General features: G+C 46.8%; 1 protein-coding gene across 10 annotated transcripts in view; it reads right to left on the bottom strand.

Annotated features, from left to right (window-relative positions):
• Nucleotides 1-9,709, bottom strand: part of MYH10 (myosin heavy chain 10) — a 137,602-nt gene extending 127,893 nt beyond the window's left edge. For 2 of the 10 annotated variants that reach the window (XM_032618049.1, XM_032618048.1), the window contains exons 1-2: nt 9,027-9,243; nt 2,280-2,656 (exon numbers count right to left, since the gene is read on the bottom strand). Coding sequence is in view for 7 of the 10 variants with exons in the window: in XM_032618041.1 (XP_032473932.1) it covers nt 2,280-2,656; nt 9,295-9,310 (393 nt within the window). In the remaining 3 variants the exon portion in view is untranslated. Of the gene's footprint in view, nt 1-2,279; nt 2,657-3,157; nt 3,647-7,837; nt 8,099-8,339; nt 8,473-9,026 lie in introns of those variants that run through there. The other 8 variants (XM_032618050.1, XM_032618044.1, XM_032618041.1 and 5 more) reach the window with 7 other exon arrangements.
• Between the last annotated feature and the right edge of the window lie 9,775 nt (nt 9,710-19,484).

The following is a 19,484-nucleotide window of genomic DNA, read 5'->3' as shown; positions in this document are numbered from 1 at the left end:
TTTCTGTAAAGCCCAGGGGGCCGTGCTTTGAAAAGAAACCCAGAAATTCACTTCTGTTGTCCCCGAATTAAGCTGGAAAAAAAATCAAACAAACTCAATAAAAGATACTTGCAAAGTCTTAGAATTATCATGAGAAATGGCTACAAATAAACTAAATTGTCTTTTCCCTCCTCCTTCCCTTTTACCCACAACTTCCTTCCCCTTTCTCTTTCCCTCCTCTCTCCTCCCTGCAGCAGCCCTGGAGGGCAGGGTGGGGTCTGGGGGCAGACAGGCTCCTTTGCAGCACTCCACAGCTTTTTGGTTACGTCCCTGCATTTCCAGTCTTTTGCAATTCACCGCACCAGGTATCATCCAAAATTGATTCACCTCTCAAATCTCAGATGTCAACATAATGATCTGACCACAATCTCTTAACTTCCCAGTTTTCTCACTCCCTCTCTCCACTCCTTTCTCTCCAGACAAAAATGTGGCCACCTTACACATTCTGTTATTCAGTCTCAGCTGGATTCCCAATGCTGCTCTCCAATTGTTTTCTTACCCTTGGCTTCCTCCCCTTTCCAAACCTTACGCATTCTCAAGCCACCTTCCGGACCCTGGTGCCTCTTACCCTTACTTTGCATCCCAACTCATAGAGAAAAAAATAAAATAAAATAAAAGAGACCACCAGGCTTGATTCAGACTCCTCTGGCAAAGGTCATGAATGAACTACTCATTCTCAGATGTTCCCATGGCTAGCTCCCTCCTATCAGTCAGATTCCAGCTCAGATGCTACCTTCTCAAAGAGCCCTTCCCTGACCCGCTGGGGAAAGCCATCCCATAGTCCTGTTTTATTTCCGCATAGGATGTACCACAAAGGCAGGGATCTGGCCTGGCCTGTTCACCACACTCTCTCCAGCACCTAGAACATAGTAGGTGCTCAGTAAACATCCACTAAATAAACTAATTCTATGGGAAACCGACTTCTGCTTTGCTGAAGTTCTGAATTATACATGGACGTTAGTACCACACTCTTTGTAAAAAATTCAACTTCTCTTTTCCAAATTCAGACCATAAGTGTCAACCTTCCCCTCTACTTCTCTTCATTCTAAATCTACATTCTATCTACCCTGCCTTCTTTCTTTTTTAAAATTTATTTTATTGAAGTATAGTTGATTTACAATGTTGTGTTCATTTCTACTGTATAGCAAAGTGATTCAGTTATACACACACACACACACACACACACACACACACACACACACACACACATTCTTTTTCATATTCTTTTCCATTATGGTTTATCACAGGATATTGAATATAGTTCCCTGTGCTATACAGTAGAATCTTGTTGTTTATCCATCTTATATATAATAGTTTGCATCTACTAATCCCATACTCCCAATCCATCCCTCTCCCCTGCCCTTGGCAACCACAAGTCTGTTCTCTATGTATGGGAGTCTGTTTCTGTTTTGTAGATAAATTCATTTGTGTCATATTTTAGATTCCACATATAAGTGGTATCATATGGTATTTGTCTTTCTTTCTGACCTACTTCACTCAGTATGATAATCTCTAGGTCCATCCATGTTGCTGCTAATTACCCGGCCTTCTTTAAATCATTGCCACCCGTGTCTACCATCCCTTCAAGCCTCTTTTGGCATTAGAGATTCTTTCAGGATCTGGCTTGCATTTTCCTCTCAACCCCGATCCCTTATTACTTTCAGGAACTTCTATATGGTCACGACACCGTCAGTGACTGTGACACATGTGTCAACTGCTAACCACAGGACAACCCCAGCCTCAATCTCACCCTGAACTGTTTCCTCTTAAAAACCTCAGCATTCAGCTTTCCGACTTCCCTGTACCCGATGACATTGGTCTTGCTCCTCACTGAAACCTCTAAGCTTGCAGCCCCGCCACTTTATACCCCCTGGATATACACTGGATTTCCTACCAATCTGCCATCTGTATCCTACCACTAATGCAACTCTTATTACCATATGAAAGTCCCTTATCTTTCTGCCACACGCTCTCCCCCCTCTTACTAAGCTCCAGAGCACCACTACACAAAAGTCTCAAATACCATTTTAGTATATTTAATTGCAGATTGGATTATTTTAAATTATGTGCTAAGATTTAAAGCAAAGCAAGACTTGGGTAAGCAAGGGACAATCATTCTATCTTTAATAGAAATAGACATGTTAAACAGAGAGTATGTGAGTATTCCACATTGATTAGGACAGTACGTCTAATTCCCATTAAGTCACCACTTCACATGATTACTTAGAGGGCATACTTACATAGATAAGTCCTGAATAGTAACGATCCTTCAGATTATGCAAAACAGAAGCTTCATTCAAGCACGTCAATTCTGCCATATCCTCCACCTTGGAAAACTTGGGTGGGTTCATCTTCTGAATATCATCTTTGTTGACCATCGCTTTCTTTCCATTCTCCGCCAACTCCACCATAACTTCATCTCCCCGCTCTTCTTTGATACTAGCTGCCTCGAAACCATGGCGCTCTGATGGAATCCACACCAGCTTTTTAGCCGTCCAATCCGCCTGAGTGGCAGGGTTGTAGATGACCGCCCTGTCCACAAAGAGATACCTCTCCGGATCTTCAAGTCCAGTTCTCTGTGCCATTGTGAACAGAAGGGATCCAAGGGCGACTGCCTCTGTGAGAAGAGGAGGAGGACAAAGTCAGATATTCCAAAATATACGATGGTTCACAAATTTTACTCTTCTAAGAAACCTAAAACAAACGCTTTGGTAAACAGAAAGCGTGAACTTTGAGTGAAGGAGCTGCGGTAGCCCTCTGCATGGCCGTACTAACTGGGTTTCCAAGGTAAATTTCAGGCCTGACCACAAATGATGACTCTGGTCGTCTGAGGACCACTCAAGATGTAGCCTGTCGCTGACGGCTGGAAAACAAGCAGGAGGGAAAAGCAAAGTTCCAGTTTCACCCTTTTTTCCCTCTCCATCTCCTATTTCACCCTTACCACAAATTAAACAGGGACTTAAGAAGGGAAAGGAAAAGGAAGAAAAAGAAAACAAAGTTTCATGACAAAAGGCCCATGGAGTGCTGCTGGACCACCAGGATGTACTGATAGCTACAGAAATGCACGGTGGCTGCCAGCAGACCGACCCTCAGGTCTAGAATGTGCCTCCCATCCTACCTTCAGACAACAGACTCGACGTTCTTCCTTACAATTACCCCAAGCCAGCCCCCTGCAGCTTCGCTATGGCCCATGTGGCCTCAGTGTGATCACGAGACCACAGGGGATGAGCGTGTAAGTTGGCATCACACCCAGCCTTTCAAGTATGTGATGGGGGCTGTTCAGGTCTCCACTCCCAGGCCCACAGCTGTTCCCCGCCAGTTCCTCTCCTGCATCCCGTCCTTCATCAGGACTCACTCCTCCACTCTGGTCTCTCGCCTCTAAACAGACTCCATGCCCCTTTAGAGTGTGGGGACTGGAAGCAAACAGAATATTCCAGACACAGTCTGACCAGTGCAGAAGAAAAGGAACTGTTCACAGCCTTAGGCCACACTGGGGAAAGCACTGCTTCTGTGACTTTTACAATGAACAGTATCTCAAGACCTAAGTGGTTTACTGAGCGCTCATTTACGGTTGGTTCACAAGGAACTGTCAGCGAAAGCTCCACTCATGGTCCTTGAAGCTACTTCTCCTCTTATACTTGTGGGATTGACTTTTTGGATCAAAGGACAGGATTTTACATTCGTCACTCACCTTTCTGACATGACGCGTCATTCCTGCCTGACACTATCTTTCTGGAATCCAACACCATCATTAAATACTTCTGTTATTACTCCAAATTCCAGGTTATTACAAATCTCATCCAAGTCAATGAAAGAAGGCAAGTGAGTAACCATCAAACCCTCCCAACTTTTCCCTCTCCCCAAAATGATGGGGATTCTTGGTAGGCAACAGAATGGAAGGCTGCAAGGGAAATCATAAAGTCATCCAAAGTTGTTACGAGGTTCTTAACCTCGAGGCTGTAGACAAAGTTTAAGCTCCATGAAATCACTGAAATGGTCTAAAAACGTTGTACAACTTTCTTGTATATCTGTGCTTTTCTGAGGAGAACACGTATAACTTTCTTTGGATTCTTAAAGGGATCTATTTATCTTTGTCCTAAAAGGTTAAACACTGATAGTGGGTACAAGATACTAGCCCTTTCAGTCCCAGCAAGAAGGTACTAGAATCAAATAGCTAAGATTCTTTAGAAACTGGTTGTTAACAATGTAAAGGATTACAAACACTCATGCCCTGGGGCATGGTTCTCAAACTTTGGCAAGGGCATCAGCAACACCTAAAGGGCAGACCGCTGGGCCCCACTGCCAGAATTTATGATCCAGTAGGTCTGGGGTGGAGGACCCGATAATTTGCATTTCTAACAAAAACTCCCAGATGCTGCTGATAATGCTGGACCACACTTCGAGAACCATTCCTCCACAGTTCTCTGGTTGCCATGGTGAACCACTGTTACTACCAGGTATGCTGGAGTAGAAAAAAAGGTTGAAAACCAATGTTTTAGACTAATTCATAACCTGACTTAAAGGATATGCTAACGTTTCAAGGAGTATACACTTGGATAAAACAAAAATCACAAAACAGAATAAAACAAACAAAAAAAATCACAAAACGTGTAACATTAAGACTTCTACCGATAGAATTGCTAATATGCTCTCTAACTATACTTGCAGTTGCCTTCTTAGGCATCCATGTGGGAGAGGGCAATAGAGAAAATATTCAAGCACACATGGACATTCTGAAGAATGGTTTCAAAAACCCATCACCTCTCCGGACTGCACTGATAAGATTATTAACAAGTTTTCTGTCTTCCCAACCTATACACTTGCTACCCACTGCTAGGAAGAGGATGGCTCTGAAATGGGAATTATCTTGGATGAATGTGGATACAGACAATAGGACACACGCTGCCTTAGGAAGGACAGTCTCTTAAAAGAGAAAATATCCAACTAGAACAAAATACGATAACAAGTTACTCTTATTCTTATTAGGTATAAACTGTATACCCCATACAACACTTCAGAAACTGCCTTGCTGCCTGTATGTATGCACACATTTCTTTACTTTTACATTAGACATGTAACTATATGCTTAGATTTAGCGAGTGACTATAAATTACAGTAACTTAACAGGTCATTTCTAGGGCAGGTCTTTCCTCTTTTTTTAAAAGTAAATCATGGATTTATAAATTATTTGATCAAATCAACACATTTTAAATTTATCAGTATGTCCTTTTTCTAGGTGGGGAACCACCTATAATTTAATATAAGGGAAAAAAACCCACAAGAGATCACAATAGTGTGGTTACAATATGCCCCCGATTTTGTGTGTGGGGGGAAACTTTTTTTTCTTTTTGTTTTAAAAGAAACAAATAGTCATTGGGTCTCCACTGGGTAGTGGGAAAACAAACTACTTTTAATTTTTACTTTTCCAGAGTTTTCTACAACTAACTAAACACTATGAGGATGGTTTCCTGTCTTTGCCATACGGTGAGCTTACCCCCTGGTCCACAGGAGGGCCTCTATATACCTACTGATCAATACTATATGAATGGTGCCGACCCTCAGTGTAAGCTTCAGCTTCTCCTCCGCCGCCAAAAGCTAACCATTCCTTCAAATCCTAACCCAACGCCACCCTTTCAGAAGTTCTCTTCAGGTCAACCTGGCAATTTAATCCTTAGCCTTCTCCTAACATTTTGCACCGCTCTCCTGGCATTCTTTTAACCCTCCCTCGCCTTTGTACCAGAGGACTCAGGTAGTAGGTGCTCAAATCCTTGTTTAGTTGACAGAGTCCCTGAGGCCAGTGAAGATGTTTTGTTCATCTTAACTCTTCACTTGTGGTTGCCAAATATGTTGTATTTTTTTCATTCCATTGTACATTTGGTACCTAATCTTGATAATGCTGGTATTTAATAGGGAAACCTCTCCCAAATGCTTTGCCTTTCGGAAAGGATAATACTAGAATTTTGAAAACAGCAGATACTGTTGTTACATACCACTAATCATGGCCAGGCACGATTCTAAGCAGGTTATGTATGTATTAACTCTTAATCCTCACAACAGCCCTACGTGGTAGGTACCATTCATATCTCCATTTTACAGATGAGAAACCCAAGGTTCAGAGAAAGCCAATAACTGGCTGGAGGTCACAGAGCTAACAAGGGGCAGAGCTGGGAGTAAACTCAGTTCAGCCCCAGAGCACATGCTACAAGGATGGAAGGTGAGAAGGAGAAAACTTTGAAGGGCATGTAGTACACTACATACTGCCTCTCGATCAATTATCAATCATGGCTTCAAGAGTACAGGCTCAGGGAATTCCCTGGCGGTCCGGTGGTCAGGACTCTGTGCTTCCACTGCGGGGGGCCGGAGTTCGATCCCTGATCTGGGAACTAAGATCCCACAAGCCGCCAGAAAAAAAAAAAAAAAAGAATACAGGCTCGGCCAATGAACGCACTAGCACAACCTAGCAAAGGCTTTGTATTTTATAGAAAAAAAAAACCTATATTGGGGAAAAAAAGGAATAAACAGGAACATCTTTGCAACAGACAGAATCTGAAGGTTCTTGGTGTCATCTGAAATAACTGCCTAATTACAGGTGAATCATTTATCTGTGCACCAATTAGCTCCCTACAGAGCCAAAGCCCCATCCCCTTCATTTGCTTTTAGACACACACACCCCTGGGCTCCATCTCCAAGGCCATTTTAGACTCTCAATGAAATATCACCCAGGAAACTTCTCGACTGCCTCCCAGCACCTACTATAGGTACAGGCACAGAAAAACAGTTTTATGAATATCTTGCATTTATATATATATATATATATATATATATATATAAAGCCAAACAAAAATGATGGATAAGGGATCCATATGATAGCGCATCTCTCTAAGACTAAAACAGAATTGTACCAATTTGTGTAACGCTACCACAGAGGTCACTTACATTACAGAGACCTGTAAGTCTGTTCATTTATCAGTATTCTGTTCAACCAAATGAGCAGAAATACAAACTAAGTGCAAAAGGACACTATCGCTATTCATGGCCCAAGCCACCTCTGTGAATATCTTTACACCGTGTTCAATGTTTCTGAAACGTGGAGCCGACACCAGGAATTTTTATTCTTCCTATATGACAAGTAAGTACATCATCCGCTGAAGCCTGTAGTCTTTCACCATACAACGTGCCCTTCAAAATTTCCTCCATCTCACCTTCCATCCAGCCTGTCTTCATTGAAATGATTTCCCTAAGGAGCCCAAATAAAAAGCCAACCTCTCAGGTCACATCCCTTTGCAGCAAAAGCTAGTGCTATATCACACAATTACACCATATGCTTTCTCCAGATAAGGACGAGAAAGAACTGAATTTAAGATGCAGAAGTAAGGAGCTGCATAAAATGGCCACTTTTCCAGCGTCCGTGACAGACAGGGCATACTTAAACATCAAAAGCATGGAACTGAAAGAGTAATTAATAAAGGTGGATTGATGAAGGAAATGAAACAATAAATACATTAAAGTTTTCCAGAGTGAGATACTATCAAGAATAATTAAGCCTGACTCAAAGAATCCTCAGCTTCAATGTTAAAAAACAAAAATCTCAGCAAAGCCGAAGTATTATATTTGGTATTATATTATTCAGCGAAAACAGCAGTCTTTGTTTCATTTGCAGTCGGGATCTACCCTGCCTGCTTTCCCCTACCCCACCCCACCCCCTTCCATCCACCGCAGTGATCTCGAAGGGAACTGCAGAGGCCCCAAGGAACAGAGATAACGGTCATAGGCAGAGGCCACGTTACCCAAAACTCACCAGCCGAGCTCAGACCAGAGTCGCCAACCTCCTTCCTAAGGCCCTAGTTGCCAGGCAGGCCAGGCTGGGCGCCTCGCCGGTCCCCGGGCCGCATCCACCCACCGCAGGCCCACAAAGCCCCCGCGGACGCCGGGACTCCGCGCCTTCAACTTCCCTCCGACCCCATTCCAGACCGATTTTATGGGATCAGGGTGTGACCCCCCACTGCAGAAGGCCAGGAAGAGACTCCGCGCCGAGCCATGCCCAGATCACTTACACAATAAAGGGATCCCGAGGCGAGGGCTGACCCTCCCCCCGCGACCGCCCTGCTGCAGCGCGCCCCCGCCACATTTCCCGCCTCGCCCCCCCCAAACCGCCCGGGCCTGGCTGGGTGTCCACCCCCGGCCCCCGCCGTCCCCAGAGCGCCTGGGAAGACGCCCCGCCCCGCTCTCTCGCCCAGCTCCCCCGGGACCAGCGGAGCACGACCCTCCCCTAGCCGGCGGCCGGCTGCTGAGACCCTCACCCGCCGCCGCACGCCTCCCGGGCCGTGCGCAGCCCTGCCCTCCGGTCCCTTCACCCCGCAGGTCCCGGCGCGCCGCCGGCCTTCCGAGCCCTCGGCGAACCCCTCACCGCACTCGGGATGCCGGACCCGGCCTAACTCACCCAGTGGCCCTTCCCGTCCAGCGCTCCCCCACCCCCAACCCGGATGGCGCTTTCCAGCCCACCCCAGGACTCCCTCCCCTCCCGAGAGGCAAGCACAGGCTCGCGGGACCCCCGGGGACACCCACCAGGGCACGAGGCCCCCCCCAACCCCGCGCCCCACGGATCCCGCACGCCTAGTACCAGGTCAGCACATGCCCACCCGCAGATCTCCATCCCCAGCCCCCCAGGGGTCGTCCTCCCGCACACCCAGGCCCTAATCCCTGCAGGGGTCTCACTCTCAAGGGCCTCATTCCCCGCCCCTCCAGGGGTCTCTCCACCCACCGGGGTCCCGTTAACCACCCCCAAGGTCCTTCCTTGCGCGAATCTACGGCCCCTGCAGCACAAACCCTCCGCCCAGAACCCCTTCTGTCTTCCCCAGCTCCCGCTTCGGCTCCTTTCCTGCCCTACAGACCCGCCCGGGCCCCCAGCCGGGGATCCTTTCCTCCCCCACAAACCGTCCCTCGGTCCCCGGCCGCCGCACTCGGACCCGGGAAGCCGCACCTCTCACCTTCAGCCGAAGATGGTGGCGCCGGCGCACGTCCCCAGCCGCGACCACAGATCCGGCGCCTCAGTCCAAAACCCACCGCTGCCTCCGCCGGGCTCCTTTAGCACTGCTACTCCGGGCTGCCCCACCCCCCTCCCACCCTCATTGGGCCAGCTCCACGCCCGTCACCACCGCCCCCAGACCCACTGGTCCGTTTGCGCGCCCATCTCCAAGGGAAAACGTTAGCAACCCGAAAGAAGCTACCTTCCCGAGGTCCGCTCCCTCCACCCACCTGAAATGATGCTCATTGGCTCCCGCTCCCAGCCCAGGCCGCCGAGACCCCCATCTCATAGGCTGAGCCGCACGCCCGTCAGAGATTCCGGGAGGTGCGGCCGGGGCAGTCGCGGGCGATTGGCTGGCTCGGGCGGAGATGGACAGCTGCGGCTGGCTGGGCGCCCCGCGATTCCGCGGGGCAGAGGGTGAGGACCCCGCAGCGGCCTCGGCCGTGCGGACCGCGGGGCAGGTGTGCCACGGCCGCAGCCCCGAGCTCCGCCTGGACTCGCCTCGCCCTGCCGTCGGGCTGCAGGGGCAGCCCAGTCAAGTGCCTCGCCGCCTCCTCTGCCTGTCGCAGCCGGCGTGTCCCGCAGCGGGACCGGCTTCCACCGCGGAGTCGCGGGCCTCGGGCCGCGGGCGCTGCCTGCAGGGGCGGGGCCGGAGCGCGGTCCAGAGGCCTTACGTCACTCCCGGGGCAGCTGGGGGGGGTGGGGGCCGCGGCTCGGCGGCTCACCTGCAGTGGGGGAGGGGAGGCAAGTCTCGGGCTGCTGCTCTGCCCATGCGCTCCGGCCCTGAAGCTGGGTCCCCGGCTTCAGTCGGCGGTCCGCGCTCCCGGCACTGTCGCGACCCCCGGCTCCAGGCTGACCCTGCCCAGGCCCTCTGAGCGGCGGCCGCCGGACAGCTTCCTCCGCTGCCGCGGTTTTGATGTTTGAAAGGGGAGACGTCTCCCTACCCAGACTCCTGGCTGGGCTGAGATTACAGAGGATTGAGAAGCGAACCCCCCTTGGAGAGAAGACTTGGGAAACGGGCTTAACCTCATTCATTCGTTCATTCATTCATTCATTCAATAGAGCTCCCTACTTGAGAGGGGCTATGAGGAGGTTCTGTAGAGCTGTCTTATCCCCCAGGGCCTATTAACTTTTCAAAGGCCTTAGAAAACGTTTGAGACCTGAAGAAGAAGAAGAAAAAAAGCTCCCAGATAAGGAAAGGGAACCAAAAAAATCAAAGTTAATCAATATTTAATGAAACGTCTGCAATATCTAGTCAACTGCAACATGACCCTTAATTAATTAATTATAAATATCATAAAGTTTAAGTCACAAGTCACAAAATCTGAAGTTTATCCAAATCTTTTCAAAAAAATTTTACAGCAAGATGTAGTTATTTCGTGTTGAATATGGGTGCATTTTATTATTTATGATGTAAGTGGCTAGGCCTAGGAAACTTCTGCTCTGGTAAAATGTGAATAAAGCAAAAAACAAAACAAGGCAGGAAACGATAAGGAGGGGGTGGTGCAGTTCAGAGAAGATTTCAAGGCAGCTGAGTGCAGAGTCCCTCCTGGGGAAGTCCGAATCAGGTCCTGTACTGTCCTTTGTCCTAGTGCATCTTGTCCCCCACCCCCATCAGCCTCCTGGAGTAAGCTGCCCTCTGTCCAGGTGTCTTGTGACTTGGCTCCATGAAGTCTGTCCTCCTTAATGCAACCTGCACATGGAGTACAAGTTAACCATACATAGCATGTGAACAGTATTCCTCTTCTGAATTAAAAAAAAAAAAACAACTTTTTAGAGAACACCAAACACTCCATCTCTAATGCCTGAGTCTCAGCTTTGCCAGCCACTGAAGTCATTTCTGAATGCTTAGAGCATTCACACACAAACAGCCCCATCAGTCACCAAGTCTGTGGTTTCCCATAACTTTAAAACAAACTCAGTGGACCATCAGAAGAGGAGGGCAGGAAGCTCACCAGAATTCAGCATCACAAAGATGTCAGTCTTGAAGAGAAATCAATAATAAGGAGACTGTCCCCAGGAATTCCCTGGCTGTCCAGTGGTTAGGACTCTGGCGCTTTCACCACGGAGGCCCAGGTTCGATCCCTGGTCCGGGTAACTTAGATCCCGCAAGCTGTGTGCTGTGGCCCAAAAAATATAGAAACTGTCCCCAAATGCATCTCTAGCCATGGCATCTCTGCAGCCCTTGGGCCCTACATTTTCAACTGTCTGCCAGAGGTCCCTACCTTGATGGGAGGACAACTGCAAAAGCAGGAAGCCCCAAACCTATTTTCTTCCCACTTCCACTTCATCCCTCCACCCAAACTCTTTCTTCCCAACTTCCCTTTGTCTGTTAATGAAACCAGCCTTGAAACCTCTTTGATTCCTTCCTCTCCCTTGCTCCCCCATCATGTCCCCCTCCACCTCAGTCATCTAGCCAGCCAGGCTCAGAATTCTAACTCCAGTCTCACCTCATGTAGCTCCATCCCTGAACCTCTTGCCATTTTGATCAGGAAAACGCAGGATTTAGGACCACATAGACCTGGCTTTGAATCCGTCTCTGCCACTTACTAGAGCTTTAATCTTTGACAAATTCCTGAACCTCATCTCTAAAAAGAGGATACAGGACTTCCCTGGTGGCTCAGTGGTTAAGAATCCACCTGCCAATGCAGGGGACACGGGTTCAATCCCTGCTCCGGGATGATCCCGCATAACGCAGAGCAACTAAGCCCGTGTGCCACAACTACTGAGCCCACATGCCACAACTACTGAAGCCCGTGCGCCTAGAGTCCATGCTCCGCAACAAGAGAAGCCACTGCAGTGAGAAGCCTGCGCACCGCAACGAAGAGTAGCTCCCGCTCACCGCAACTAGAGAAAGCCCGCCCACAGCAAGGAAGACCGAAGGCAGCCAAAAATAAGTAAATAAGTTTATTTAAAAAAAGAAAAGGGCTTCCCTGGTGACGCAGTGGTTGAGAGTCCGCCTGCCGATGCAGGCGACACGGGTTCGTGCCCCGGTCCGGGAAGATCCCACATGCCGCGGAGCGGCTGGGCCCGTGAGCCATGGCCACTGAGCCTGCGCGTCCGGAGCCTGTGCTCCGCAACGGGAGAGGCCACAACAGTGAGAGGCTCGGGTACCGCAGGAAAAAAAAAAAAAAAAAAAAAGAGGATAGAAATATACACCTGAAGGGCTCGTTCAACAAATATGTAACAGGATGATTTACTGGGGGAAAAAATGGCATTATGAATATATAGATTGAAAATTGTCCTTTTTTTTCTAATCTACAATTTCATTACAAAAGAGTGAGAAACCTTTGTCCTCTCTCCATAGTAATTTTTGCTGGCAGTCTAGGCTGCTTTTACCCCCAAAAGAAAAAGGTCACAGACCACTGTTTTGCAGAGTCTAGGTCACAAGTCCAAACTCATTCCCTCAGGGCAGTTCCGGCCCATGAACCTGTTTTGTTCTAAGCTATTTTGTTCCGTCTGTACAGCGCTGATATGAAACATTTTTATTTTTATAAATTTGAGTGAATTCCAACATTTAAAAGTCAAGAGCTATCCAACATCATTAGCCATTAGGGAAATGCAAATTGAAACCATAATGAGATACCACTTCACGCCCACTACGATGACTATAATCAAAAAGGCAGACAATAACAAATGTTGGCGAGGATGTAGAGAAACAGGAACCCTCAGTCATTTCTGGCAGGAAAATGGTGTAGTCACTGTGGAAAATGGTTTGCCAGTTTCTTAAAAGTTAAACATGAATGTACCATGTAACACAATTCTATCTTTCAGTATCTACCAAAAACCAACAAAAAAAGTAAGACATATATGAATACAAAAACTTGCACACAAAGGTTCAGAGCAGCATTATTCATAATAGCAGGAAAAAAATGGAATGTCCATCAACTGGTGAATGGGTAGCCAAATGTGGTATACCCGTACCATGGAATACTATTCGGCGATGGAAAGGAACACACTACAGTTTCATGCAGCAACATAGATGAACCTTGAAAACACTATGTTCAGATAGCTGGGGGGAAGCAGCCACAAGGCACAGGGATATTAGCTCGGTGCTTTGTGACAGCCTGGAAGGGTGGGATGGGGAGAGTGGGAGGGAGGGAGACGCAAGAGGGAAGACATATGGGAACATATGTATATGTATAGCTGATTCACTTTGTTATAAAGCAGAAACTAACACACCATTGTAAAGCAATTATACCCCAATAAAGATGTTTAAAAAAAAAAAAAAGAAAAGAAAACACTATGTTCAGTGAAAGAAGTCAGAGAGACCACATATTGTGTGATTCCATTTACATGAAATAGCCCCAAAAGGCAAAGCTATAGAGACAGAAAGTACGATAGTAGTTGCCTGAGGTAAGAGCTGGGGTGGGGAGGACAGTAAATATACATGTGGGATCTTATTGTGATGATGAAAATGTTCTAAAATTGATTTATGGGGCCTCCCTGGTGGCGCAGTGGTTGGGAATCTGCCTGCCAATGCAGGGGACACGGGTTCGAGCCCTGGTCTGGGAAGATCCCATATGCCGCGGAGCAACTAGGCCCGTGAGCCACAACTACTGAGCCTGCGCGTCTGGAGCCTGTGCTCCACAATGAGAGGCCCGTGCACCTCAATGAAGAGTGGTCCCCGCTTGCCACAACTAGAGAAAGCCCTCGCAGACCCAACACAGCTAAAAAATAAATAAATAAAAATAAAATAAAAAAATAAAATTGATTTATGGTGATGGTTACACAACTGGATAAAGTTACTAAAAGGTCACTGAATGTTATGCTGTGAATTACATGATTTTAAAAATATACCTTAATATGTCATGTTTTAAAAATATAGAAAAAAGAGTTCTCTCATGAAAATCCAGATTTCTGGCTTCCCTTGAAAACACAGAAGATCTGGAAATTCCGCGCCAATTCGCTGATGCCTTAGCTGCTGCTCATTTTTAGACAAAGCTTGTGTTCTATCTAGAGCATGCCTCAGTCACCACTACTCTCTGTTGTCTCTTGAAGCCAACCTGCTTTATCCATTGACATTCTTTTCCTGGTCTTTTTAGGCATCTATTTGCGTTCTCAGTCTCTGTCATGCCTGTCAAGGGATTTCACGTCAGATCATTCCAGAGATAAGAGAAAGGGTGGTATTTTTGAGTTAAAAAGCTATTTCCCTGACAGTGGTGAAGGAGTAGGAGATCTGGGGTGCCCATGAGAAGAGGCCCCGTTTCAACAAGATTCCTGGAAGCGGCAGGACTTCGGGGCAGAGGCTACTGTACCGAGCCCCTCACAGCCCACCTCGGGGAAATAATTCCTGACTGACAGGAAGGATCGATGCTCAGCTGTGGCATTTTGAAACAGCAGGAAGAACAGTTAAAAACAAACAGAAAACTTCTGATGATCTGAGAAAGAAGGAATCTTCCAGAATTTTCTTGGGCCCCTTAAGCTCTGGAGTTTTGGGGGGAAAAGAAAAAAACAGAAGTTTCCTGAAAATGACTAATTTAAGACTTCTCACCAGCCACGCAGGATAAGGCTAACTCAGATTTAATTTGATTTAGAAAAACAAAAGCGCGATAGTCCTTGCATCCTAATGTCTTAGAGCAACTTGTACCTGTGAGAAATGCTTACTATCCTTTGAATCTAGGAAGAGAGCAGGGGTTTTTAATCTGGAGTCTGTGGAAACCCAAAGAGTTTTAGGGGTTTTATAAAACCTCTGAAATTGTATGCAAAACGTATTGTTTTTTCTTCCCCCCCCCCCCCCCCCCCGCGGGGAGAAGCTGTACAGTTTTTAGTAGATTCTCATAGAGGACTCTGATCCAAAAAGATTGCAAGAATGCGATATGGAGCTTCCCTGGTGGCGCAGGGGTTAAGAATCCGCCTGCCAGTGCAGGGAACACGGGTGGGTTCGAGCCCTAGTCCGGGAAGATCCCACATGCCGCGGAGCAACTAAGCCCGTGTGCCACAACTACTGAGCCCGCAAGCCACAACTACTGAAGCCCACGTGCCTAGAGCCCATGCTCTGCAACAAGAGAAGCCACCGCAGTGAGAAGCCCGCGCACTGCAACGGAGAGTAGCCCTCACTCGCCGCAACTAGAGAAAGCCCGCGCGCGGCAACAAAGACCCAATGCAGCCAGAAAAAAAAAAAAAAAAAGTAATATGGCATGATAAGTACTACATTATGGGAAGTACAGCAAGATCCAGGGACACATAAGGGACACCTAACCGAGAATGGTGGCAGGAGTGGGGGTGGGGGAAGTTCCAGAAAGTCTTCTTAGAGAAAGTCATTTTGAAAATATAATCTGAAAAATAAGGCATTAACCAGACAAACCGAGGAAGAAAGTACTTTCAGAGAAAAATAATACATAGAAGAGAGAGTACAGGGCTTTCCAAGCTCAGAAAGAATTTCAGAGCAAAGCTACTGCAAAGTGAACAAGCGTGGAGGAGTGTGAAATAAGGGACTGAGGAGGTAGGCAGGGGCCAGATTGTACGTGTAAACCATGAGGCAGAATTATTTTATCTGGAGGACAGCGAGGGAGCTATGGGAGAGTTTTCAACTGAAGAGTAGAATGACCAGGTTTGTGTTTTGGAAGCATCCCTCTGGTCATAATATAGAGAATGGAATAAAGTGGGGGGTCAGGGTAGGCCAGTTAAGAGGCTGCTGCCACAAACAGTCCATCTGAGAGATGATGGTGACTTGGTCTAAGCAGCCTGGAAAAGATGTGGTCAGGTTGTGGTGATGGCGATTGCAAAGATTAACTGAGATACTGAAAGCGCCAAGCCAACGTATGAAGATGTTAAAGTGCCTCGAACGTGCATGAGGATATCCGCAAGTGCCTAGCAGAGTAGGAGTTGGTTCCCTTCCTCCACTTTCTCATGGCCTCTTGAATAAAAATAATCCCTCACTGTACCCTGTACACACATTTATCAAAACACCTATAAAAACTCCTTGTAAGTTTTTTTAAATCTCCATCCCTGTATCCTCCTTCGAAATGAGTGCTGTCCAAGAGAAACAGAATGGGAGCCACCAATGCAAGCACATATCTAAGTTTAAACTTTCTAGGGGCTACATTTTAAAAGTAAAGCAAAATAATTGAAATTAATTTTAATATATTAACCCAATATAAAAAGAATATTACATTTCAATATGTAAAAAAATCACTAATAGGCTATTTCGCATTCTTTTTCTTGTGCTAAGTGTTCAAAATCTGATGTGTGTTTTGGACCTACAGCACATCTCATTTCAGACTGGCCACATTTTAAGTGCTCAAGAGCTACATGTGGCTGGTGGCTACCAGAGTGGACCCCACAGTGCTAGACTGTAAACTCCGTGCAGGCAAAGTCAATGTTTTCAGCTGTATCCCCAGGAACTAGCTCAGTGCTTGATACAGAACAGATACTTAATAAATGCTTGTTGAATAGAAAGACAGAAAGATGGAAGGATTGGATGGATGAGTGGATGGATGCATGAGGAGATCCCTTCTCGCTTTCCAGGTGTCATTTCAGCTGAGCCTGAATCCCCATCAGGACTGCAGTGGTGGAGGATAATGGGCTGCAGGGGCAAGGATGCAAGGAACCGAAGCATGGGCAGGGAAAAGTGATACCAGGAGACGGTGGGAAGTAATAGTATTTGACTCAAGAATGGAATACTTGCTGCAGAAAAGAAGGAGAGAAGTAACACTGGAGGTTCCTGGAAGCTGACACTGAACCTTATACACATCTGGGGATTCCCAAACTTCCAGTGTAATTTCCATCAGTAAATATTTAAGGAACAAATGAAAAGAGAGGTGAGAGGACGAGGCAGCAGGAAAAAGACAAGGAAGCAAAAAGAGAAAGGGAAATGTTATTAGCAAAGTGATAACAACTGCTGGTGTGAATGTTGGCAAATAACAAACAATAAGCAAGTTTCTTAGAGGGTCCAGGTTATCTTGATGGAAAGAGGAACAGGTCACTGGAGAAGTCTGAAGTCTTGTCAATGGTTAGAGATGGAAACAGGGTCATTGGTCTCAGAGTATCTGTGGTCCCTGGTGGATCAGACCTGGTGCGAAGAGGGGGAGTCACATTTTGGTGCAGAGAACCGCAGTCTGAAATCAAGCCTGATTGCTATTATATGACGCAGCATTATTGCCACCTCGGCCTTAAGGAGCCAGGCCTGGTTTGCATTGGTCCTACTCACTAGGTGAAGAGAAAATCAAGAAATTGCCCTGGATTTGCTAAAAATGGGTATGACTCTTCAGAAAAAAAAAAAAAAAAAAGGTGTGTGGGCATCTCATTGGAGGTTGTTTTAAAAATCCAAATCAGTCTATTCTTGAAAGATATATTTTATCAAAGGCTTTTTTTGTTGTTGTTTAAAATAGTGGTCCCCAACCTTTTCAACACCAGGGACTGGTTTCGTGGAAAACAATTTTTCCATGGGGGAGCGGGGTGGGGGATGGTTCAGGTGGTAATACAAGCGATGGGGAGCGATGGGGAGCAGCAGATGAAGCTTTGCTCGCCTCCTGCTGTGCGGCTGGGTTCCTAACAGAACTGGTACCAGTCCGCGGCCTGGGGGTTGGGGGCCCCTGGTTTAAAACATCCTGCCTGGGGGACTTCCCTGTTGGTACAGTGGTTAAGACTCCATGCTCCCACTGCAGGGGCCCCAGGTTCGATCCCTAGCCAGGGAACTAGATTTCACATGCATGTCACAACTAAGAGTTCGCATGCCACAACTAAGAAGCCCACCTGCCACAACTAAGACCCGGTGCAACCAAATAATTAATTAATTAAGTATTTTTAAAAAAGTAAAACATCCTGCCCGGGAATTCCCTGGCGGTCCAGTGGTTAGGACTCCATGCTTTCACTGCCGAGGGCCTGGGTTCGATGCCTGGTCAGGGAACTAAGATCCCACAAGTCTCACGGTGCAGCCAAAAAAAAAATCCTGCCTGATAGTGGGTACGTCCTTAACCTCTCTGTACCTTGATTTACTCTTGTGCAAAACAGGGATAACAATACCTACTTAGTAGGGTGGCTATGAGGCTTAGATACAGTGAGGTAACACTTGTAAAGGTCTCGGCACAAACTGGCAGTCAGTAGCGTTCCTCTTTATCGTCACTATGATAGGCATCAGCAGTATCATTACCCTTTTGAAAGGACTTATACACAGACTTTCAGAGGAAGCTTATCGTGTTCTTCCATTATTTTCTCTAGATGTATATTAAGAGTATTGTCCCTGGCTTGGAGTTTTAAATGAAGAATGCATACCCTGTAGAAAAAAAATCATTTACGGCTATCAAAGTTCTTAGAAAAACTAAATTAAAAATATGAGGTGGGGGGCTTCCCTGGTGGCACAGTGGTTGAGAGTCCGCCTGCCAATGCAGGGGACATGGGTTCGAGCCCGGGAAGATCCCACATGCTGTGGAGCAACTAGGCCCAGTGCGCCACAACAACTTAGCCTGCGCTCTGGAGCCCGCGAGCCACAACTGCTGAGCCTGCGTGCCGCAGCTACTGAGGCCCACGCGCCTAGAGCCCGTGCTCCGCAACAAGGGAAGCCATTGCAATGAGAAGCCTGTGCACTGCAAGGAAGAGTGGTCCCCGCTCGTGGCAACTAGAGAAAGCTGGCACACAGCAACGAAGACCCAATGCAGCCAAAAATAAAAATAACTAATTTCTAATAAATAAATAAATAAATCCCTCTCAAAATGTTAAAATTATATATATATATATATATACATGAGGTAGGGACTTCCCCAGCAGTCCAGTGGTTAAGACTCTGCTGCCAATACAGGGGGTGTGGTCAGGAAACTAAGATCCCACGTGCCATGCAGTGCGGCCGGAAGATTAAAGAAAAAGGTAGACAAACAATGCTAACTGGAAGTTATATATACACACATAGACCTCACAACTAGCTTACCTATAAAGGTCCTCTCTGATAGACATACAGGTACCTCTACACTTAGGAGCATTTGCTCTGTACATCTAAGCAAGAGAAATGTGAAGGGATAATCTCAGGATTTGAAGTGCATCTCAGTGTCACACAGGGCCTCTCACGGTAGGTAGTATGGCACCACAGATAAACGTCTGGACTCAGCAGTCAGTTAAATTGGCTCTACCACTTACAACTATGTGACCTTGGCCAAGTGATACAATCTCTCAAAGCCTCAGTGTTTTCATCTGTATAAGGGTGATGATGATGGTGATAGCACAGATTCCACGGGATTATTTTAAGGATTAAATAAGATAATATTTGCAAAGGCTTGGCCCAGCATTTGAATCCTAGAAGGTCTTGTCAATAGAATCTAGCTATCCTTAAGTGCTCAAACTGGGATCAGATCAAGTCTCTGGACCCAACTACCAATTTACAGAAACTATAGAGGACAGAGGAACGTGTTAAACCATACCAGAGGAATGTAATCAGCAAAATCCAGACTGTGGGAAACATCACAGGACAAACAAGCTGGTTTCTTCA

Source organism: Phocoena sinus, chromosome 20 (genome assembly GCF_008692025.1).
Source record: "Phocoena sinus isolate mPhoSin1 chromosome 20, mPhoSin1.pri, whole genome shotgun sequence".
NCBI lineage: Eukaryota > Metazoa > Chordata > Mammalia > Artiodactyla > Phocoenidae > Phocoena > Phocoena sinus.
This window is presented reverse-complemented; position numbering and strand designations above follow the sequence as displayed.